This window comes from Meriones unguiculatus, chromosome 2 (assembly GCF_030254825.1).
Source record: "Meriones unguiculatus strain TT.TT164.6M chromosome 2, Bangor_MerUng_6.1, whole genome shotgun sequence".
Taxonomy (NCBI): domain Eukaryota; kingdom Metazoa; phylum Chordata; class Mammalia; order Rodentia; family Muridae; genus Meriones; species Meriones unguiculatus.
Genome location: NC_083350.1, coordinates 148,516,157 through 148,540,767, shown reverse-complemented (window position 1 = coordinate 148,540,767; position 24,611 = coordinate 148,516,157). Strand labels below are relative to the sequence as shown.

Genomic DNA, 24,611 nt, shown 5'->3' with positions numbered 1-24,611 from the left:
CCCAAAATTGTGAACTGTAAAACCCCTCTTTCTTTGGTGTGGTTGAGCCCTAGCATGAATCTTTAATCTAAGAGCTTTCCATACACAGGACTTAATAAGTCAATCCTAGGTCAAGATGCTGAGCAAGAAACTAGCTGTCAAGGATTAAACAGGAGGAAGGACTTCGAGTTGAGGGGTATTTAACACAGCCTGTGTTGGGATCCATAAGCAGGCATCTCTACAGCCAGCCCCTGGGGGACCTGACAAATGGGACATAAGGCATCTGTGAGGCCACACGCCACCACCAGCAAACACCTGCACATGTGCTGGGTCACATGAGAGGACTCATCCTTTCTCTCTCTCTCTCCTACCTTACCTAGAGATGGTCTCTGTGAGACCCCTTCCCCCAATAAAACCTCCCACATGGAACCAGTCACGTGACGTGATTTATGAACCTGCCATATAGCTCCTGCCGCACAATCCTAACATCAGAGCTCATCTTAAAGAATGTTTATGCTGTTAACACAAACGTGTATGTCTACTGCCTTTTTCCATAATGTACATTTCACTGAAAATTATAATTGTGTGCTAACATGTCTAAAGTTTTTATCTCCTTTGTAAAACTTAAAAGTAATTCTTGTAAGCTGCAGGAAATCCACCTGAATCCACCTCTCAGGTCAGTTGATCTCCTGATAAGTACTGCACCTATTACCTATCTCAGAGTATGGGATTCTTCCCCTTTCCTTGGTTTTGGGACTCCCCTTTCTTGGCTACTCAATTGCTATATTCCTACATCCAACACAGGCTAACTGGTGAATCTTCACTTCTGGTTGGGGTAAATGCTTCCTACCACTCTTTGAACTACATCCAAACCCTTTATTTAAAACCTTTTTCTCCCTTGGGAGAAAAAGATTTCTTTTACCAGCATGGTTTCACTCCCTCCCCTTCTCTCTACAAAATCCTAGCTAGGTAAACTGTGTCTGCTACAGCAACTGTGCCCTTGCTCTCTGGCCAATGCTGTCGAGCTGTTGGAATAGATTGTACCATACTAATCTACTCACTGAGTCAAACCTTGCTCTTGGGATGCCTTGATAGGTCACTGACTCCTAGCTGCCCAATGGGAATAGTCCATTCGTCCGTTCTTCCAGATTCCTACACCTAGCGCCTGCTTTAAGGGCCTCTAAGCTTACACACCTCTGCAAACAAATGTGGCCTCAATTTCCTTAGATGACAGATCCAAAGCAAAACCTTTTTAATTACTGCCAATGACTGGGTAAATGGAGGTTCCCATGTTTAAGTCTCTTCCACCTCTGTTTGCTCTCCCAAAAGTTTTAAACTTACACCAAAATTTCCTCCATAACCTACTTAACTTTGTCTTCTGCTTATATATATGTCCCAGTATACTGCCAGACCCCTGTGTTTCCTACATCCACAACACCAAAGCAGCTACACAAGTGTTCTAGTCTAACCTCACAGACTGCATCAAGCCAGACCTGCACTTCCCCTCCCAGCCATGGATGTTCTTACAGACTCTGGACAGCATCAAACAGCCTGTTCTTCCTGGACTTGGCCAGCATTTCAGCATTTTGATCTCCCTACAGCACCCAAGGTGTCAGCAGGACGAACCTAGAAGAGAATCTCCACCCATTATTTACTTATTATTAACAAAAGGCTGGCAGGCACCCGATCTCAAACTGAGGGGCATGCACTTGGGAAGCTGGGGGTGTGGGGGTAGGGGGAGAGGATCAGAAAGTCAAGGTCATCCTCTTCAACACAGAAAGTTCAGGGCCAGCCTGTGCTATGAGACCCAGTCTTTTGAAATTAACAAAAAGAAACAAAAGACCTTCAACTATCTTCTCCCCAACACTCTTGGAGTCCAGGGCCTATTTAAAACAACAACAACAAAAAAACAAAACAAACAAAAAACAAAACAAAACAAAACAAAAAAAAACACACACAAAATCTGTATTGTCCTGTAAGCCATCAGCCAGAAAGGGTTTAGGATGTGCTCCCACCTCAGCTTTGGGGCGTGGCTTCTACCTTCTTGGGCTTTGGTACAGAATAGTATTTTAAGTATCCAATTAGCATTCAAACAAAGAGTTTTCAAACAAAAGGCTGGAATGGTGTGCTTCAGGTTCTCCCAGCATTCCTCATACCCTATCTGCTGCTATGCACAGCTGGCAAACTCCACCCTCTATCCTGAACTTTTCAGAGCAGGGGCTTCCCCTCCTCCTCACCATGTAATCTGGACATTTTGATTCTATTACTGTTGGTATAAAGTTCTTTTGGAATGTATACACCTTAACCCTTGTTCATTCAAATGCTGATTTCTCCCCCCACCCATTATCTGGTTGCAATCTGGTCATTGCTTTGTGATAAGCATCACCTGTCCCAAGTTTGTGTAAACATGCCACCATTTGTTCTCTAAATTGTCAAATAAAACAACCAGCCACAATGTTGAGCAATGGAAAGGATAGGGTGGGACATCCTGGTTCAGAGTCGGAGGAAAGGAAGGGAGCAGGAGGAAAGGGGGAAGGAGGGAGGAGGAGGAGCAGAAGCTGGAAGAGGAAAAGCTGGAGGAGAGAAATTGGAACAACGTGGAGAAATGAACCAGACCTAAGATGACCTAAGATATCACTAAAAGCAAGTATAATGGGTAAATCTGAATGGTAGAAACTATGCAGGGTTGGGGGTTTAGGATTGAGTAACTATTGCCCAGCATTGTGTTCTAGGTTAATTAAATAAATCCTAGTCTCTGTGTGGTTAGTCAGCTGTTTAGGATTAACCACAGCTTTACTAAAAGATATATCAATAGTAAATATTAATGGCCTAATACAACATATTACACACACTCTCTCTCACCCTTGCATGGCAACCAAGAGCTGTTTCCAATAAACCTACATTTATATACTTTACCTTGCCTTACATGAGAAGCAGCCCAAGCTCCTCATTTTTTAGTTATAGAAAGAGAGGAATGTTAGTATTTAGGCAGCCTGCTTTTGGGTTGCCTAGTAACCTATGATGTCATCATGCATTGCCCACCAGGTAGAAATACCTGGCTGGCACAGTTCAGCTGTGCAGAAGCTATAAATAGGCCCCTGTCCCTTTGCCCTCTCTCTTGCTCTTGCTCTTGTGCTCATTGCTCTCTCCTGATTTCTCCCCTTTCTCTGTCAGGGCACCTCCTCCCCTCCCCCATCATCTCTCTCTCTCTCCATCTCCATCCAATAAACCTATCTTATGTAATATCTGTTGTGCACATCATCATTTCAGCTTGGAAAAGAAGAAAGGGCTACTAGCTCAAGTTCTGGCTTTAGCACCTCAGCTCCCTGGCTTTTTGGGCTTTGACCTAGCAAGCCTTTGGCCTTTTGCTCCTGGGCTGTCAGCTGAGGTAGTGAGCCTTTTGGATTTTTTTCCATCCAGACCTGAGCTGAGAAGGAAGGTTAGTTGGTTACTTTCTCTGCCTCTCTGAGCTAGTAGGTTAACTTTATTAAATCCTGTGTATGGAAAGCTCTTGGATTAAAGGTGTGTGCTAGGGCTGGGTGAACCATACCATAATCACTGGTTTACAACAGAAAGTTCTTGGATTAAAGGCTCAACCATACTAAAGAGACAGGGTTTTTACAGTTCACAATTTTGAAGTTCAAAATGGGATCAAATATGCTGCAACACAGAGATGAAAAAGAAAAACAACAAAAGCAATGTGTAATGCCAGACCAGATGGGGAGACAGAGAACTGTAACAAAGACTAGAAAACCAGAGTGATGGCATCTCTCTGTAATCCTAGCACTTGGGAGGATGAGGCAGAAAGATCAAAAATCTAAGGTTAGGTACATAAGTGCCTGACTTGGCCCAGCTAACTAGAGAGATCCTGTTTCAAAATACAAAACAAGGTATAAAGTTAAACAAGGTGGTGGCGGCAGTGCTTACCTTGAAACCCAGCATATGGGAGGCAGAGGCAGGTGGATCTCTCTGAATTTGAGGCTATGTAATCATTCTACACAGTTAAGTTCCAGGCCAGCCAGGACTGTTACACAGAGAAACCCTGTCTTGAAAAAAAAAAAAAGAATGATAAAAAATGAAAACCAAACCTGTCTAAGGTTATAGATAGTTACACTGTGTTAACATTCAGCCTTGTTAAGTGCCATACTTACACTATTTTTAAACATGTCCTCTGAAGATATGCAGAGTTAAAGAGATGTGTCTGTAGCTTACTCTATACAGTTCCAATGATAAGCACTAAAGCTATGTTCCTTCAAATTCCTGACATTCTTGAAATGACACTTACTTCGTGAATCACTTTTCCTATTACTGTGAGCTGGTTTATTTGCTTCAGGTTGACATCTAGAGCTGTTCCGGGACCCAGGTCTTTCCTGGCTGTCTGGTCTCACATCATCTAAGTGGAGTGGTACCCATTTGTGCTTATTAGCTTGAAGAAACAAAACAAAATCATTTCAAGATAATGTACATTTTTATTAAAGCTCTGCAATTCTAAAAGCAATAAATTTTAATTATTCAGTCTGTCCTTAAATGGATTATCTATAGAATACCAACAGAAAATTTTCTGTCTTAACAGTCTGATCCTTAATTAAGGTTGTGCAAATATTTCTCAATAGCAAGTGAAAAGCCAGTAAATAAAAAAAAAAAAAAAAAAAAAAATCAATCAAACCAATATCCAGGGCCTAGGAAGGTGAGTCCACCAGTAACACACTTGTTAGCCAAGTAAAGGTCCTGAGTTCCACCCCCAGCACCCACATAAAGCCAGTCCTCTGATGTTGACACTCAGGGCTGGGAGGCAGGGAACCTCCAGGTTCAGTGAGAGAAACCATCTCATATAAACAAGACTGAGAGCAACTGGCCTGAACATGCACACATGTGCATGCACACACAAACCACATACACATACATACACACACACACACACACACACACAAACATAAAAACAAAACCAGAGACTATGGCTTCAGAACACTGAGGTAATCATTTGTATTACTGCTAATAAGAGGTTTCTCAAAGTTTATGAGGAATAAGCATAAGATGTTTCCTCTCTGGTCCAATTTTCTTTACAGACATTATATTACAGATGCTACAGACACAATGAAGATGAAGGAAGCTGGACAAAGTGGCTCCTGCCTATAATTCTAGCACCTGAGAGGTTGGGGCTGAAGGATTTCAAGTTCCACTCTGTTAGGGATACACATGAAGACTTTCAATTAAAAAAAAAATATTTGTAGTGCTGTTAATTTCTTTTCTCCTTCCTTCCTTCTTTTTCCTTTCTTTCTTGTTTTTCCAAGACAGGTTCTCACTCTGTAGCTCTGCAAGTCCTGGAACTAGCCAACTTGGTCAACATAGTGAGCTCCAGGACAGCCAGAACTATACACAGAAACCCTGTAAGTACTTAGAATATGAAAATTTGGTACTGACAACAAAGAAGTTAAGCACCAAATACTACATGACATGTATCTTGATGTGCCATTTCACCTCTGCAGAGTAAACACTTCAATGCCTTCCCAAGGTCCTTAAAATCTTAATTTTAAGTTACATGAACCTTTCCTATGTCTCCTACTGCTCATCCTAGGCTCAGAACCCTGAATGGGTTAAGTATAGGCTTTTACCAAGCTTGTCCCTAAACCATGAAGAGTCCAGAAAAAAATAAAATAAAATAAAAATTTAGGACATTAGTTTTTCATTCATAACTTAATCTTTTCAGGAAAAACCTTGACTAAAATTGGGGCTGGAGAAAAGACCATTCAGTGGTAATAGTTCAGTTCAGATGAACTGTTTTTCCAGAGGACCTAATTCCATTCCTAGCACCCATCTTGGGAAACTTAAAATTGCCTACAATCCCAGGGATCAAATACTCTCTTCTGAATTCCATGGGTAACTGTGCCCAAATGCACATACCATACAATATACACACAGGCACACACATATACATGCACATAATTAAAAGTAAAAATAAATCTTTAAAACAGATGTGTATTAAGGAGACAAAAGACAGGTGAGTTCCAGGCCACTCAGTGCTACAACAAACAAATAAACAAAAACTTCTCAAAACACTGACTAAAACTGTTCTTATTTTTTTCCCTTAGAAAATCAGTTTTCTCAGAAATGCAGGCAGCAATTTCAATGTAAATTTAAAAGAACAATGTTTTCCAAGGACACATCTACAAATACCTATAAGGAATACCTATAAGGATTTCACTCCAGTTTGTTTTTTGTACAGAGTTTAAATGCAAAGAGAGAAAGAAAGGAAAGAAAGAAGGAAAGAGAGAAAGAAAGAAAGAAAGAAAGAAAGAAAGAAAGAAAGGAAAAAAGAAAGGAAGAAAGAAAGGAAGAAAGAAAGAAAGAAAGAAAGAAAGAAAGAAAGAAAGAAAGAAAGAAAGAAAGAAAGAAAGAAAGGAAGGAAGGAAGAAAGGAAAAAAGAAAGGAAAAAAGAAAGAAAGAGGGGACCGGAGGCAGAAGACCGAACAGGCCAAATCAGTTGCTACTACAGATGGTTTATCACAACATAAACACCTGATGACAAGGAGGGCAGCTAACTTATGCAATTCATCACCATGCAGTCTAAAAACTTCAAGTTAAAATGAAGGCACAGGCCAGCTGACCTCTCTTCCGCTGGCTGCTTGACTGAGCCTCATCCTCGCTGACATTCTCAATAGGACCATCTAGTTTTGCTTCCCGGTTCTCTTTGCTCTCACTGTTGCTTCTTTTTTCAATCTTCTCTTCTTTTTCTTTTCTAATTTGTGGCTTCTTATTTCCTTGGCTGATAACATTCTGAGACTGCAGAAAAAAAAAAAAAAAGTGTTCTCATTTCTATTAACATTTCACTACAATAAAAGTCAATATACCTATTCTAAAAATTTTGTTAAACCAATGAGAAAGAAAATAAAAACCTAGAGGGTGGGCCACTTGTCTAGTACTATAAATATAAGGTGCTGGGTTAGATCCCCAGTTTCACTAACATACATGAATATGTTGCCATCCTTAGTCAAAAAAATGCAAGTTAACCACACATTATTACAATGGATAGTTTTAAAAACTAACCAAAATAAGAGTTATTGAGACTGTGAAGTAACTGGAATTCTTCTATAGACCAGGCTGGCCTCAAACTCACAAAGATCAGCCTGACTCTACCTGCTGGAATTAAAGGCATGTACCACCACTGCCTGGCCAGTAACTAGAATTCTTAGACACCACCAATGGGAGTGAAAGCTTGGCAGTTTCTTAAAAACACTAAATATTTATTATTCTTCTCCTAGTTATCTACTATGAGGAGAAAAAAAGAGAAATATCCATCCAAATTTTTATAGTACAAAAGTCCACCACCATTAAGTGAGTGGACAGAGTTATAGCCATGAATTGAAATGTATCACCGGTACAACATAGAGGAATCTCAAGATAATATTACTATACACAGAAAGTACAAACAGTTCATAGGAGCAGAGAGGTTACCAGTGGACGGTGGGGAAGACTGCAACACTCACAAGCAGGAGAAGAGCTCATTTTCTGGTGGTGGTTATGGACTTACATGCATATTCAGATAAAAACCTATCACATTAAGGCTGGGATGGTGATACACTCCTTTAATCCCAGCACTTGGACGGCAGAGGCAAGTAGATCTCATTGAGTTTGAGAGCAGCTTAGTCAACAGAGTGAGTTCTAGGACAGTCAGAGTCAAAAAATAAAATGCAACCCCTCCTCAAAAGTAATGATAATTAGGGGCTGAAGAGATGGCTCAGCAGTTGAGAGCACATGTTGCTTTTCTAGAGGACTGGAGTCAGGTTCCCAGCTCTGCTTCTCACCCAGGCTCTGCTTCAGTCCCAGGCTGGCTTTCTGACCTCCACAGGCACCAAGTATGCACATGGTGCCCCTACAGGCAAAATACTTACATTAAATGAATGAATCTAATTTCTTTAGTTAAAAAAATAAAATGTAATTTTTTTTGGAAAAAAAAAAAATCATAGAACAACACAAACACCTTACCCCAACTTCTGGGGATACAACCAGGTAGGAAAATGTAAATACAAGCAGTACCTTTTAATTGAGTAAAACTATAAAAAGGATAGTTGTCAAGTTTTTATCATCTTCTTATCAAGAGATATACACATGTAAAGTGCAAAATTAATTTATCATAATTTATATGTGATCATTATTACAAAAAAATCAAAGATAAAGTGCACTCTGGGTAAATGTTAAACCACCGAACTCATTACTAATACTACTTGCAGCAAAGGATAGTGCATGTCAAAATAATGCTGCTGATGAGCCACATCTTTAAATACACCAATCACGGCAAATAATGTTGAGATGAGAATTTTCTTTTTAAAACAAACTTAAATACACACTTACCCCTGTGTTCACCACTTCACCTGGTGTTGGCCAGTTTGCCATATCACTGAAGTCACTAGCCTAAAAAGTAATAAAATAAAGTGTTATAACTGATTTTTTTTTTTTTTATTTTAAACAGAAAAAAAAATTGCTAAAAGCATTTTTTTGTAGCCAGGCATGGTGGCACATGCCAGCAATCTTATCATTTGAAAGTAATTCAAATCAACCCTGGGTGCAAAAGGCTGGACTATGAGGAGACCCCTTCTCAGCAAAAGAAATAAGTTAGATGTAGTGCCACATGCCTTTGATCACAGCATTCAGGAAGCAGAGGCAGGTAAATCTCTTGAGTTTCAGGCCAGCCAAGGCTATGTAGGGAGATCTTATCTCAACTCAAGGGGAAAAGAAGCAACAACAAAACCAAATAAAGCAACAGTAATTATTTAAAACCACCTATATTTACTTATATGCAGACTTGGCCCGTTAATTAAACTATTTCTCAACCACTTTGAAGTAAAAATTCAGTGGTATTAGAATCAGATTGTTTCAAAACCAGTTAAAAAGTACTCCTTGTAAAGGCATACCTTGTTGGATTTCTTTGTCTTGAGTTTTCCCGCTTTTATAATTTTTGGGGAACTGAGCTCTAAAGAAAATATACAAAATTGCTTTTACAACCATTTCATTTAATAAGTTTAGCAAAATAAGTATTAATTTCAATTTTAGCAAGTTAGCATAGTTAGCACTCCCAACAAAATCCAAGTTTCTGGAACTCAAATTCCTAGAAGGTCATCAACTGTAATACACAAATCAAATGCTACCCACATTTTAAAAGTGTAAGATATTAGCTGGGTAGTGGTGGCCCAAGCAAGCCTTTACTCCCAGCACTTGGGAGGCAGAGCCAAGTGGATCTCTACGTTCAAGGCCAGCCTGGACTACAAAGCAAATTCCAGGAGCTACATAGAGAAACCTTGTCTCAAAAAAAAAAAAAAAAAAAAACCAAAGAAAGAAAAGTAGAAACTACTAAAATACAGTAAACTGACAGAACAATCTTTTTATTAGTAAAATATAATAAAACTAAAACCTTAACTTCTAGCAAAATTCTACTCCACCCACTTTCTTGCTCTCTCTCTCTCTCTCTCTCTGTCTGTCTTGTCTTTCTCTCCCTAATTTTTGGCATGTCATAAATAGGAAAGCAAGGTGTTCTACCTCTGAGTTACAGCTCCAGCCTTCAACTCACTTTGTAACAGGATAAATTATTCTATATGATACGTTCACCAAGAAGCATTTAGAAAAAGTGTTGAAAGATTTTAAACTACTTCTAAGAAACAAACAGGTTTGGCAGCCTTAATAGATTACACCCAGTATCTCTGTTAGGGATTCTGTTGCTGTAAAACACCTTTACCAGAGGCTAGAAAGATGGCTCAGTGGTTAGAAGCACTTGTTGCCCATGCAAAGGACCTGGGTTCAGTTTCTATTGCCTTCGTGGTGGTTCACAACCATCTATAAATGCAGGTCCAGGGAATCTAACACCCTCTTCTGACCTCCGGACACTACACACACACGGTACACATATATACACATAGGCAAAGCACTGATACACATAAATTAAACAAATATTTAAGAAAACAAACAACAGAACCACCATCAGCAAAAGCAACTTTGGAGAGGAAAGTGCTTGTTTTATCTTACACTTCCTGATTAAGAGTCCATCCCCGAGGAAAGCCAGGGCAGAATCCTACAGGCAGGAGCTGATGCAGAGGGGTGCTGCTTAGTAGGTTGCTCCCCATGGCTTGCTCAGTCTGCTTTCTTATAGCAGCCAGGCCCACCAGCCCAGGGGTCAGAGTAGTAGCACAACGTATTGGGTCTTCCAACAACAACCATTAATTAAAATGGCCCACATGCTGGCTTACAGGCCAATTTTATACAGGAATTTTCTAAATTGTAGTTCCCTCTTCTCAGCTAGTGCTAATTTGTGTCAAGTTGACTAAACAAACAAATAAATTGAAATAATAAAGTAAAACAGCCACCCACCCAGGACACCCAGAACCCAGCCACACAAAGGAAAGTAACCGGTCTCAGGGTTCCATGGCAGGTAGAGTTTATCCAACGTACAAGGTTGGTGCCTCAGCAAGCAACACAGACAACTACTGCATCATCTGTTGTTACCTTGAAAGAAAGCACAATGGTGGATCATGCCTTTAAACCCAGCACTTAGGAGGCAAAGACAGGCAGATCTCTGAGTTAAAGGCCAGTCCGGGGCAACACAGAGAAAACCGTTCTTGACAAAAAACAAAAACAAACCCAAACAAAAACCACCCCACCCCCAACACAAAAACTATCTTTAAACCAGGTGGTGGTGGAACAGAGGATCTTTGTAAGTTTGGGGCAAACCTGGTCTACAGAGCTAGTTCTAGGACAGTCAAGACTACACACACACACACACACAAAAACCCTGTCTTGAAAAACCAAAAAAAAAAAAAAAGCCCATGGCAGATACGTAGAGGGCTGCCAGTCCCATGCACCTGCAGTGGGAGCCACTACAATGTGCAAGTGTATGGTGGAGAGATGGGAAATAGAATGATTTGAGCACTATGAAGAAAGGCAAAACTAGAGACTCAGGGTGGAAAGGAAGAACCTGATGTGAGTAGCCAGTCCTGCCACCTGAGGCCATGAGAAGTCCAGGCCACGCTCCTGGTGAGGGCCATGTCTGAGTCTGTGGTCATGCAGCAGCAGGGTCCGTATCAATGTCCCTGCAACAGATTACCACTAAAGAAATTTCAGAAGTCCCTAGTCTGGGATGCCATATTGATGTCCAAGGGCTGAGCAGAGCTGGCTCCACCCCCTTGCCAGTTGCAGCACTCAGGAGAGTAGGCCCTGCACCTCGCCTGGATAGCACAGTAGAGCTGGCTGGGTGGTAGATGCGTGGGTAAGCCAGCCCTGAACTTCATTTGCCAGCAGTGGTGTGGGCAAGGGAGAGATGCCTCCCTCTCCTCTGGAAACCTGTGGCAGGTGAGAAAACTAAGCTCCAGGTCACAACAGCAGAATTGCTGTCCCTGCCTGTCACCAGCTGCAGCATTCTGGAGAGCAGGCTGTGGGCCTCACCTGAACAGCACTGTAGAGTTGACCCTGGTGCTGGGGTCAGGGTGAACCAGCCCTTAAGGCATGGGAGAGCTGGCCCTGCCCCTTGCCCAATGTGACATTGTGTGAACTAGCCAGAGCAGTGCTTGAGAGCTTGCCCTGGCGGTGTGTGATTAAGAAAGCTGGCAGGCTGACCAACTCCGCTACCACCCAGGCCCAAGATCCAGGGCTTTGAGTTGGCCCAGCCTAACATACATCCCATCTATGAACTGCTGAAGCAAGTGAAGAATGAAAAGTCCCATGAATCCAAAGCTGAAGGATCTCTACAGAATATCTGGGAGGAGTCCCTATGAAGATCCAGTACTGATACTGTGGCAGACGCCAGAGGCCTCCATCCAGGCCTAATGTTTCACTACAATAAACATTTGCAAGTAAGCCTGTAGAAGCAAAAAGGTATACTGTAGAACACACTGTGACACACCACAGCTTCCACGAGAATTTTATTATTTGGTTGGTTTTGTTTTTCTTTTTCTTTTCTTTTTGAGCACATGTCTCAAGGGTGGAGGGTGAACATGAAGGAATGGGGATTGGGAGTGGGATTGGGGTGAATGATTGAAATTTACAAAGGATCAACAAAAAGCTTTTTTAAAAAAAAGAAACTTGTCTTTAAATTAAGGTTTTTAAACTACAGGTTTTTTTTTTTTATGTTCATTCACTTATTTATTTTTTTGATGCTACATCTGGATATGTAGATGTAATCCTGGCTGACTGGAACAGGCTATGCAGACCAGATAGCCTAAACTTGCAGCGATCCTCCTGTCTCTGCTTTCCAACCTAGTATTCGGATCATAGGGATCTGCCACCACTACCAGCCATAACAGCCTGAGACTGGGAGAGCCTACCTACCATCTATATGTGCTACAGTAAGTCTCTCTCCCTCCCCCATCTTCCATACTACCTCCTCCACATTGTAAGACTAACATTTACTAACAAGGCAACAGGGAAGCTGCGGCTGGGGGGACTACCAAAAGTTCAAAACCAGGCTGGCTGCAAACTGAAATTCTCTTTGAAGTGGGGAGGAGAGCTGGAGAGATGGTTTCCTGGTTAAGAGCTCTTCCTGTTCTTCCAAAGGATCTCAGTTTGGTCATGCAGGTCCTGTAACATCTCATAGCCTCTCACATACAAACCCCTCACACATACATACACATAACTAAGATTAAAATAACAGCCATGCATAGTGGCACAGGTCTTTAATCTCAGCTCTCAGGAGGCAGAAACAGGCAGATTTGAGGTTTGAGAATTTCAGGATAGCCAGGGCTGTATGAAGACCTTGTCTCAAATAAACGAACGAACCAGGCTGGCCTTGAACTCACAGAGACCCTCCTGCCTCACAAAGTGCTGGATTCCAAGCCTGGGCCGCCATACCCACCTCAGGGCTGCCCTGGAACTCTCTCTCTCTCTGTAGACCAGGCTGGCCTCAAACTCAGAGATCTGCCTGCCTCTGCTTCCTGGGATTAAAGCTGTGCACTACCACTGCACAGCTAACTATATTGAAAAAAAAAAAAATACCAAAGAAAGAAGATAACACCCAGACATGGTGGCACACAACTTTAATCCCAACACTCTGGAAGGCAGAGAGGCAGGAGGATCTCTGTGAGTTCAAGGGCAGCTTGGCCTACTGAGTCCAGGATAGCCAGAGCTACACAGAGAAACCCTGCCTCAAAAGAAAGAAAAAAACAAAACAAAAAAAATGAAGGTAACATGGCATGTGGAATGTGCCTGTAATATTCTACAAAGACATGGAATAGGAAGCATGTATATGTGCATACGTTCATAGACATTGTGTATGAAAACATACACCATAAAACACATACCTTGGCAGAAATCCACATCTCTCTAACTGGACTAAAGATCCACTCATCAACAAACAGAAAAATCATGTTTGATACAGGAAACTTAGCCAACTACCCTGGGTTAGTGAAATCACAAATCTTGGGAGGGTTACCTGCAACCAGCACTCTCCTAAGACAGCATACTCCCTAACTATATTCTAAATATTTGTCCTATACCCAATTGTAGTTCCCCCTTCTCATCAAGGAAACCTGAAACTTCTCTTTAAGAAAACCACAATCAAATGCAGAGTTGTGGAACCTAGTCCCAGAGGATACAACTGTGATACAACTCACTCACCTATGGCTCAGGGAACATGCAAAAGAAGGGGCAGAAGATAGTAAGAGCCAGAGGATCAAGGAGTCTGGTATGATTTTGGGTATCATAGGAATGCTAGAGATTACACCCGTAGTCTTACCAATATGACTACCTAAATATGAGCTGAACAAGGACAATACCTATAAAAGACAGAGGGATGACCACAAAGCCTCAATCCTCCACAAAAAAGCTACAAACTGCAAAAAAGTACTGAAAGAGGAAGAAAGTCTTCCCCAGAGAACAGAACAATCGGTTATACAGTACCAAATGGTCAGCCCTGAAAACATATATACAAGGAACATTATACAGAGCAGGTTGTATTTATGTATAGAAAAAGAAACACATATGTAACAATGAAAAAATGAAGTCATAAATTTGAAAGAGCAAGAAGAGATATATAGGAGCATTTGGAGGGAAGAAAGGAAAGGAAAAATGAAGTAATTTCATTATAATCTCTAAAAATAAAAGAAGTAACAAAAAAAACATTCCATGCAATTAAAAAAATATATAGGCATATAGAACATATATAGGAGACCACGGAAAAGAAAACAAAACCTCCAATCAAAATATTATTTGGAGGCTGGAGAGATGGCTCAGTGGTTAAAAGTACTGATTACTCTTGCAAAAGACCCAGACTTGATTCCTAGCACCCACCGTTGTTCACAACTGTCTGTAACTCCAGTTCTAGGGTATCCAATGCCATCTTCAGGCCTCTGAAGGCATCATACACACAGGTGGTGCAGACATACGTGCAGGTAAAATACCCAAACACATAAAATAAAAATAAACAAAATATTTTTTAAATGTATCTAAAATTCCAGGTTAGTGTTGCAAGTCTATAATCCTATCCCTGGGAAGGCTGAGGTAAGAGAGTCAATAAGTAAGCAATCTGAGCTACCACAGCAAGACTTACATCTAAAAATGAAAACTCCCCAAACACAAGGAAATTCTTAATTATCTCCTATGCTAACAAAGAAAATAATCAATTTATAGGCACTGGAAAACAATGTGTGAAACAGTAATACCTTGTGGTATAACAGTTGATTTCTACTTTACCCTACTGAAGTACCAAAAATACATATAAAATTTTGTTTTGTCAAGATAAGGGAAGGGAACAAGTAAGGCTTAGCTATGTGAACTATATTTATTGATTACAATTACTCTACAGAGGGTTTCTCTGTGTAGCCCTGGCTGTACTGAAACTCATTCTGTAGACCAAGCTGGCCTTAAGTTCACAGATACCTGCCTGCCCCTGAGATAAAATGTGTGTGCCCCAGCCCAGCAATCACCCAGTACTTTAAATGAAAAAATGGTGGATGAAATTTTATGTTCCAAGCACATCTATGAGAGTAATTGCTAAAAAGATCATTTAAAAAAAATCAGTAAACTAATTAATCAGCAACATGACTTTTTTGAAGATGAGTTCTGGGTCTTTTGTGTGATGGTGTGTGCTGCAATCACACCCACAGGCTCAGCTATGTATGAAAGCACTCTACCAACTGAATCTTAATAGTTCTATTTTTATGTTATAAGGATATACAGTATATATTATCTAATATTTTATTTATGTTACATGTGAATATATTTTATTGTAAAATAGAACTTGCTTAAGATGTATTTCAGGAGGGTATTAACAGCAAACTTACTTGTGGTTTCTGGGGAAAAAAAATGGGGAAAGGTGGGTGGATAAAAAGCAACATAGAGCCAGGCACGGTAGCACTAACCTTTAATCCCAGCGCTAGTGAGGCAAAGGCCTGGTGATCACTGAGTGAGTGAGGCCAGTCTAGTCTACATAGTGAATTCCAGGCCAGCCAGGGCTGTCTAGTGAGATCCTTTCTCAAAACAACACAGGGTCAAAGAATAAGAATGAAAAACTTGGGCAAAATATCAGTATTTTTATATTATATTTCTGTGAAATTACACTTACAAGACTGATTTTTACTACACAACCACAGCTACAAGCAAGTAATTAACAAGTCTTAGCCTGTTACTTTATTAAATAATTACAACTATTTAACAAAAGCTTACGATGGTTTGGGAAGATCTCAGGTCAGCCAAGTCTCAATACTGAATTCAAGACAGCCGTAGGGGCTGGAGAGATGGCTCAGAGGTTAAGAGCACTGGCTGCTCTTCCAAAGGTCATGAGTTCAATTCCCAGCAACCACATGGTGGCTCACAACCATCTAAAATAAAATCTGCTGCCCTCTTCTGGCATGCAGGTGTACATGCAAACACACATTGTATACATAATAAATAAATAAAATCTAAAAAAAAAAAAAAAAAAAAAAAAGACATCCCTAGATGGGCTTGGCTTTGACTGAAGTTTATTATAAAAAAAAAAAGAAAGAGAGAGAATCACATAATTCCATAAGAATAACATATACCTCTGATTTTAGAACTGAATCATAAGGGCTCTGAGCCACTTTACTTATTTTTCCTGACTTATAACCTCCCTTTCCTGGTTTATATGCCAGAGTTTAAAATGTAGGTGCTCCAGAGATTGTTGTCCCTTTTACTATATGACAGAGAATCAAATTAGTTCTTTTTATAAATTGAAGTCTCTTTTGGGATACTTGTTAATCTCTTCCCCCAAAACTACTACAAGCTCTTTGCCAATTTTCATTTTCTTCCCATAATGAGGCAATTTCAGCATTAGTAAAGGACACTACAATGTCTGCTGGGTCTATTCCTGCTAATTGATGAAGTCTCATTTTTCCTTTCAGAATTACCTCAGAAATCTTTTCCACATAAATCTTTAATTTTTAACTATTTATGTGCTAAAAAACCCACTCTAAGATACTATCTTCTCTCTGCATTAGAATTCCTGAAGGAGAATGGATAGAAGACAAAATAACCAGAATACACTCTCGCTATACACTCCAAGCGATCCATATGTGCATACTGTAACTCTCTCACAGCTTCAGCTGATGATTTTCTTGGACTATATAAGTTCTTGAAATAAATTACTTAGCTCTTGAGTTGTTATTCCAATTGTGGGGCCGTAACCAACTACTATATCCCAGCAAGTTTTGAAAATAAGAGTTTGTAATTGATCTTACTGTGGTTGAATTTTCTGCAAACCTATCATATGTATCCTAGAACTGATAGAATCTCCTCTTTATATTTTTTCAGGAGCAATTTGTAATCCCCAGCAAGGAAAAACTCTCTTTACTTCAAATATTTTTTCTAAGGTATCTGCATCTGAATCAGCCAGTAAGATAACATTCTTATAATAGTAAATTTTAGACTGAGAAAACTGTTTATGGATTATTTCTAATGGCTGCTGTACAAAATATTGGCACAGCATAGGACTGTTTAATATTCCTTGTGGTAAGCCTTTCCAGTGATATCTCTTTATTGGACCACTATTATTATAAGTTAGCACTGAGAAAGCAAACCTTTCCCTATCATGCTCATGCAAAGGAATTGTGAAAAAACAATCTTTTAAATAAATTACAATCAAAGGCTAAGACTTAGGTAATAAAGAAGGCAATGGAATTCCAGGCTGTAAAGAGCCCATTGGTGGAATCATCTTATTTAAAGGAGTTTGTCAATATATTTGTTTTGTGGTCTTTCTTGAAAAATTTTTGTTTTATCTATTGAAGCTGTTCTGTCCTTGATTACATTCAGAGCAGTGCTGTTTTTAACGACAGGCATTAAATCTTTTAATTGTTCTGTGAATGAGTTTCCCCTACTCTGACAGGGAATTATTGAATCGAATTTGCTGTTGGGGCCTGCCTTAGGCCCCCTTGGGCGTTTCCCAAAGGCAAAGTGTTACCATGCTATCCATTGTTGATCTGTGGTCACTAGTCCAGTGCCAGCCCTCGCCACACCTTCCGCATACCCCAGAAAGCTGGGGCCTTCCTTTTGGATTATCTCAAAAAAAAAAAAAAAAAAGAAAGAAAGAAAGAAAAGAAAACAACAACAACAAAAAGTTTCTAGGAATTCCTTGCCTACAATCCCTTTTTATATGGTCTTGCTTAACACAATTAAAACATCTGCCATTTTGATTTTTTCTAGGTCTTTTAGAAATTACTTATCCTATCAGATTAGCATCATAAATACATGAGATCCAATATCAGCCATATCTCTAATCCATTCCTCCATAGGTGCTGATATTGCCTTTTTTAAATGTCTAGTGACTCTTTTGTATTCTGAATTAGCATTTTCAAAAGCCAAAGTTTCAATTGGTAATTTTCTGACTCCTGAATCTGATCCTACTCTATAGCTGCAGTCAATTTTGTAAAAAATCAGTGAAGGCTTCTTTGGGGCCTTGTATAATTTTAGTAAATGACTCAGACCTCTTTCCTGATTCTTCAACCTTACCTCAAACAGCTAAAGCTGCTACACAACATAGTGCCAAGGTATGATCATTAAATTCAAACTGCCTTTGTAAAGTAAATCAGCATATTGACCTTCACCTAGCAACTGATCCTGGAAAATGGCAATTCTTCTGGCCTAATTTTGTTGTTCTATGGCCTTTACTTCCTCTTTTCACCATGATTGCCACTGTAACTGAGGACCAGATTCCAATACTGCTGTTGCCAAATCTTTCCAGTTTTGGGGGAAAATCCTGTTCTGAGTTGATCATGAATTTAGAATCTGCTTCACATAGGATGACTGCATACCACAATAGACAGCCACTTCCTTAAATCTCAATCTAATGTGTGTATAGGATGACTTTTAGATTCATAATAAGCTGGGGGGTGTCTACCATCTTCTGATAGGTCTTCTGTAGTAACTGAATAAACTAAGGCTAGTTTTCTTTCGCTTTTTGTTTGTTTGTTTGATTGATTCGTTGGTTGGTTGGTTGGTTGGTTGGTTGTTTTGTTTTGTTTTCTTGAGGCAGGATTTCTCTGTAGCCTTGGCTGTCCTCACAGCGCTCCATCTGCCTCTGCCTCCCTGAGTGCTGGGATTTCAGGTGTGCACCACAGCTACAACTGGTTTTCTAACAATCCTGAGCTGTCCCTTTTCAGTTTCATTATACAGTGGCGTGGTAGGCTCTTGTCTAAAATCGTCTGTGTCTGAGAATTTTCCTTATTCTCATTTATAGGTGTTTCTACGGCTTGTCTAAATTCCCCTGTCTGTGTCTGAGTATTTTTATTATTCTCATTTATTAGTCTAATTTTCCTCTTAAGGCCTGTATCTTACCAATGCACTTTTCAAATTTTTCTTTTTCCTGTCTCTCTAAAGTTTTTCTTTTTCTTTGAGCCAGTACAGAAAGCCATTATGGCTATTAAAAATAAAGTATAAAATACCCAAATGACAATAATCATAACTGATATTGAGCCAATTTCAGTTAAGTTATTTAGCTTTTCATTTACTACTTCTTTTTTTTGTTTTTTCTTTGTTCTGTTTTTGAGACAGGGTTTCTCTGTGTAGCCTTGGCTGTCCTAGACCCACAGAGATCTCTGACTCCCCAAGTGTTGGGATTACAGGCATGCGCCACTGCACCCAGCTTTCATTTGCTACTTCTATTTTTAAGCCATCGGGAGTAGGTAGCACTAAACAGGTTCTAAATACTTCCTATCCTTAACTGTTCTAGAGGACTTCCCAGATGACTTCCCAAATCTGATGGCTTCTTAGTTTGTCCACAAATGGAGTGATCTCTCTATGGGGTCCTGCCACTCCTTGGAGTGCCAAAATGTTGTTATAAAATTTGAAAATCCCAACTGTTTATTTTACCAATTGAAGACCCAGGAGCCAGATGCTGAGGTGAAAACCTGCTAGCTCAGAGAGGCAGAGAAAGCACCCAGATGACCTTCTTAACTCAGATCAAGTCCCTAAGGAAAAAGCCTTTCTTACTCAGCTAATGTCCCAGATAAACAAACAAACAAACAAACCAACAAACCAAATGCCTGGTAGCTCACCCAAGAGCCCAGGAGGAGAAAGCCAAAAGCTCAAGGCCAAAGATCTTAAGAGCCTAAGGGCAAGAGAGCTCTGCTTCTTGACCTAGGTACAGAAAGCTCTAGGATTAACGATATGTGTTAGCACTGAATCACACCAAACAATACACAAATCTCGGGGTTCACAATGGGATCAAATATCCTGTAACAGCTTTATCTGGTTTCCCAGAAACAGCAATATACCAGTCATCCTAAAAGTGGAAGAGTGTCTCAAAAATATGATAGCCATCAAGAATCTGCTTCAATTTTGTCTAGAGAAAGCTAAGCTGCCAATATGGCAAAGTAGGTAAAAAAGCTTGCTGCCAAGTCTGACCTGAGTTTGATCCCCAGAACACACATGATCTAAGAAGAGAAACAGCTCCTCCAAAACTGTTCTCTGATTTTCACATAAACCACCATGGTACACACACACACACACACCAAATACATGTAATGAACAAAGTCCATAACTGTATCAAGACTCCATGCTTCCTATAATATATTTAACTCTGATAATGATGTTTATGACAAAAAGTTATATTCCTTCACTTCATTAATAACAGTGACAGTTTGGCTGGGATTAACACCCTCTTTCTCTTTCAAGAGTATCCTATTTTATAGAATAAATCCTAAAAGTATCATCAATATATTAAATTAAGCTAATTTAATATAGCTTAATCTTCATTCTTTGAATCCTAAATGATCTCTGAACAAAACAGATTGTCATTACTATTATTCTCTTTCTGATAGAGAGCCTCACTATATTTTTAATTATTTATTCCACTTTAATTATGCATTTATGTGTGTGTATGTACATGTGAGTGCAGGTACCCAAGGAAGAGAGAAGAGGGTGTTGAGATTCTCTGGAGCTGGAATCACACGCACCTATGCGCTGCCCAATGTGGGTTCTGGGAGCCCAACTCAGATCCTCTAAAAAAGCACAGTGTGCTCTTAACCTGCGAGCCACCTCTGCAGCCAGACCTCCCTGTGCTGCTCAAACTCCCAGTGTGGGTGGCCTCAGTCTCAGCCGGGGTAGCTGGGGTTACAGGCGTGTGCCACTACATCTCATTAGTCCTTTTTTTTTTTTAATTTTTCATCTTTTAGAAGATTTCTTACTTTTATTTATGTTTATGGGCACCACCCATGTGCAGACACTCTCAAGGGCCACAGGGCAATAGATCGAGCTGTGGGTGCTAAAATCCCAGAGTCCTCTCCATGAGCGGTGAGTGCTCTTAACTACTGAGCCATCTGTCCAAGCCCTAGTTCATCCTATTCTTTTTTTCTTAGGAAAACAAGAAAAAGACCATGGCATTTAGCTTGCATGCAGAAAGCATTCTAGTGTTAAAAACTGTAAGAGCTGGGAGCAGTAGCTCCTTCATGCCCATCACCCCAGCTACTGGGAAGGCCAAGGGTGAGGTTTGGGTTAGTTGCTCGCCTCTACAATTCAGAAAAATGCCACCTCAAAACAACAAGCAGCAAATAGAAAGCCAGGTGTGGTGGAGCATGCCTGTAATCCCAGCACTTGGGAGGAAGAGGCAGGTGGATCTCTGTGAGTTCAAGGCCAGCCTGGTCTATAGCTCCAGGACAGCCAGGGCAACACACAGAGAAACTGTCTCAAAAAGCCAAAAAACAAAACAACAAACAAACAAAGCACAAACCTATCCATGTCATTAATTTACAAGACCAATAATCTTGCCAACAAAAGTCAACTATTTAGTAATAACTATATTATCACATGTTTCTTTCGGCAGTACCTTCCTACACCACAATCTCTTATTTAGATTACTCATTAGACACTGTGGAGGAAGAGCTTAGAGTCAGGGTTACTACCCTGCCACAAATCTGAAGAAAAGCATTTCCTAATATTGCAGAATGAACCCAAGATGACCCTAGTCTTGAGGCTAGCCTCAAACTCAAACGATCCTCCTGGTGGAATTACAGGTATGGGCCACACTCCCAGTTAAGAGTCTTAATCTAAGGAAGACTGGAGAGCCAAGACACAAGTAGGTTAAACTGTCAAATATTTTTCCAAATAATTTGCAATTAAAATTCTTGAGGGGGTATAGAAAATCTGCACATACAGCTTGATAATAAAGCACTTGCCCAGCAAGTACAAAGTCCTGGGCTCATCCTCAGCACAGGAAGAACAAAAAAAAAAAAAAGAATCCAGAATCCCCAAACTCACTTTGAAAAGTTTTAAGGTCTAAAAAACTGAGTTTATACAATCATATTTAGTAGTTCAATAAATGTTATAATGCAAAATACAATGTGTAAATCTAGATGTGGAGGGCTAACAGTCCATAAAAGTGATCAACAGAGGCTTTTCTTACTAAATTTTAGGAGACTTGGCATAGCATGTTCTCTTCAGTAGCAATGATACTAAACAGCTCTTTTCATCTAGGCCGGAATTATGCCAATACTAAATGGAGAGCAAAATTCAACAACAAACTTTGTTGTTGTTTCTCCTGAAAGTGCCAAAACTGATTAAGAATGAAGAGCGCTGCACGCCAATAATCCCAGCAACTGGAATCAAGAATTCCTGACCGCCTGAGCTACTACAGTCTTTCAAAAGCAAACAAAACAACAATAAACAAAACAGTTAACGAAGATTTCCGTGCAAAAAGCTAAGAAACCAAACTGGTTCAACATTTATCTCCCCCTACAGGAGAGATGCAATAACCACGTTTGTGTACTCTCCCTTCACCGCATTTGACCCTCACAACCCGGTAAAACACGCTCAAACTTCGGCTGTTCCGCGGACTCTCCCCAGATCAGCGCTAACTTGCCAACCGAACAGCAGCAACTTCCACATAAAAAGCCCAGTTATTTTAGTACGGTTTAATTTTACAAACAAATCGGGAGCTTCACTCAGCATTTCCATTCTAACTTCCCTCCCCCCCCCACCAAAGACTTTACTAAATAGAGCGGACTGGCTTCGAACGCCTAATCCTTTATCTGCATCCACAGGGTTGCAGGCGTGCGCCACCAAATACAGACCGCTCTCAATTTTTTTTTTTTTTTTTTCTAAACTGCAGTTGCTGCAACCCAAATAAAGCCCCAAGGGCCATATTGCATGGGTCAGCATTCGGACGCAGTGGCACAACCCAGTTTCTAACGCGCCGGCTACCGTGGGACCAGCCGTGCGCGACGCGGACTCCGAGGCAACTGTCCTGGCTCGGGCGCTCGGAAACGCCGCCAAAACCCCACCTCAGCAGCAGCGAGGTCTACCTGAGACTCTCATCCCACCCCTCGCCCGGCCGCGCGTCCACTCACACTCCCACCCGCTCGCTCCGACCCGCTTCCAGCCGGCGGCCAAGTTCACCCAAACTTTGCCCCCGCCCCGTCGTCGGCGCGTCCCGGTCGCCGACGCGCGGAGGCACGAGCCGAGCACGGCCGCGCTGCCCGGTCACCCACGCCGCGGCCCCTACCCGTCAAGGAGAACCTGAGGTCCCACCTCTTCCTGTCGCTCCCTCGCCCCGATGGCCATTTATGTAAATGGGCACGGGGGGTGACCCCGGGGGACCCGAGCGCCGCCCGCGGGGCGCACTCACCGGCCTCCGGGACGTCCTGAGCGGGCGGCGGCGCGCCGGTGCCCACGGGGGACAGGTGCTGCGGCGGCTTCTTGGTCCACGGGTTCCCCTTTGGCGGCGGCGGCGGCGGCTTGTCCTCGGGGCCGGCGGCCGCTGCGTCCTCGCGGGCGTCCTCCGGTGGGTCCCGCGGCGCCGGCGGAGGTGGCGGCGGCGGCGGTGGTGGCGGCGGCAGCGGAGCCTCCCCGCCGAAGGGACCCCCGGGCGCGCGCGCCTTGTGCGCCAGGTGCAGCGCCAGCGGCCTCACGGGCACGGCCGCTTGCGGCACGCTGTGTCCCAGCACGAGCGCCGGCGACGGCTCTCCCCGCGCCCCCGCGCTGGTGGCGGCCGCGGCCCGCTCCTCCCTCGCCTCCTTGCCCTCCCGCTCGCCGGACGCCGGCTGCTCCGCCCGCCGGCTCGCCGCTGCCAACAGCGCGTCCCGGTCGCCGGCCACGGCGGGCGGGTCCTCCCGGGGGCCAGCGGCGGGCACCGGGGCGCGAGCGGACATGGCCGGCCCCTGGCCCAGCCACCTGCCCAGCCGGGGGGCGTCCGGGTCCAGGGAGCCCGGCCGCCCCTCTCTCCACACGGGGGCACCGACCCGCTTCGGTCCTGGGACGCGGAACCCGCCCGCCGAGGCGTGCAGCGCCCGGCGTGCCGCTCCTCCCCGCCCGCCGAGCGGAGCGCTAACCGCCCGCCGCCCGGCCTCGTCGCAGCGCACGGCCGGAGCTCGCCACACGCGCCGGGCGCGCCCGAGCCGCGAGCCCTCAGCGGGCGCGGGCGACAACGCGGAGCTCCAGCCAGGCTGAGCGATCTTTAGGCGAGCCGCGGAGGCGCGCGCGGCCGGAGCCGGTAACTGCCCCAGGGGGCGGGGCGTGCAGAGGGCGAGGCCGCCGGGGGCGGGGCGGCACAGGGCGAGGCGGGCCAATGGGCGGGGTGGGCAAGGTAGGCGGGGCGTGCGGAGGTTGAGGCGGCCCAGTGGGCGGGTCGTACAGAGGGGCCAAGCGTCCGAGAGACCGGGCGTGCGGAGGGCGAGGCGGGCCGGCGGGCGGGGCGTGCTAGAGGCGAGCCCGCCGGGAGGACCGGCGTGCCGTAGGCTAGGTGCCCAAGGACCGGGCGGGGGCGAGGGGGGAGGCAGGGCGAAGGGCGGGGCTGGCAGAGGGCGAGGTGAGCCAAGGGGCGGGGCGTGCAGAGGGCGAGGCGGGATAGGGGGCGTGGCACTCCGGAGAGTGACGTGGCTACTCGCAAGCCTCCCTAGTCCCGGTGGCTGCGCGCGACCGCGGCCTGCCGAGTCTTCCCGAGTGCGGCGGGCGTGTTTCGATGTGGCCCCCGCCCTAGCAGCGGGCGAGGCTGAACCTGCTACTCTTGGGGCGCAGCCGGCATCTGTGACCCAGGGACAAGGACTTTCCCCGGGGATGAAGCCCTGCAGGGTGGCAGCTCCTCGGGACCGGGGAAAAGTTTCCCAGGGAAGCTGTGGCCTCCGCCGGCACTCCTGAGCCGGATGCAGGACCAGGTGAAGACCCGGCCCCGACATTCCAAGGCGTGCACTTGTCCGTCCTTATTCCACCCCCAA

The 24,611-nt window shown here is 43.2% G+C and overlaps 1 protein-coding gene across 2 annotated transcripts in view; it reads right to left on the bottom strand.

Annotated features, from left to right (window-relative positions):
- Positions 1-23,873, bottom strand: part of LOC110552044 (la-related protein 1B-like) — a 34,227-nt gene extending 10,354 nt beyond the window's left edge. The window contains exons 1-5 of one of the 2 annotated variants that reach the window (XM_021643065.2): positions 23,027-23,873; positions 8,889-8,947; positions 8,329-8,388; positions 6,585-6,759; positions 4,265-4,405 (exon numbers count right to left, since the gene is read on the bottom strand). In XM_021643065.2, the coding sequence (XP_021498740.1) occupies positions 4,265-4,405; positions 6,585-6,759; positions 8,329-8,388; positions 8,889-8,947; positions 23,027-23,549 (958 nt within the window). In that variant the 5' untranslated portion in view covers positions 23,550-23,873. Of the gene's footprint in view, positions 1-4,264; positions 4,406-6,584; positions 6,760-8,328; positions 8,389-8,888; positions 8,948-22,748; positions 22,843-23,026 lie in introns of those variants that run through there. The other variant, XM_021643067.2, reaches the window with a different exon arrangement.
- Between the last annotated feature and the right edge of the window lie 738 nt (positions 23,874-24,611).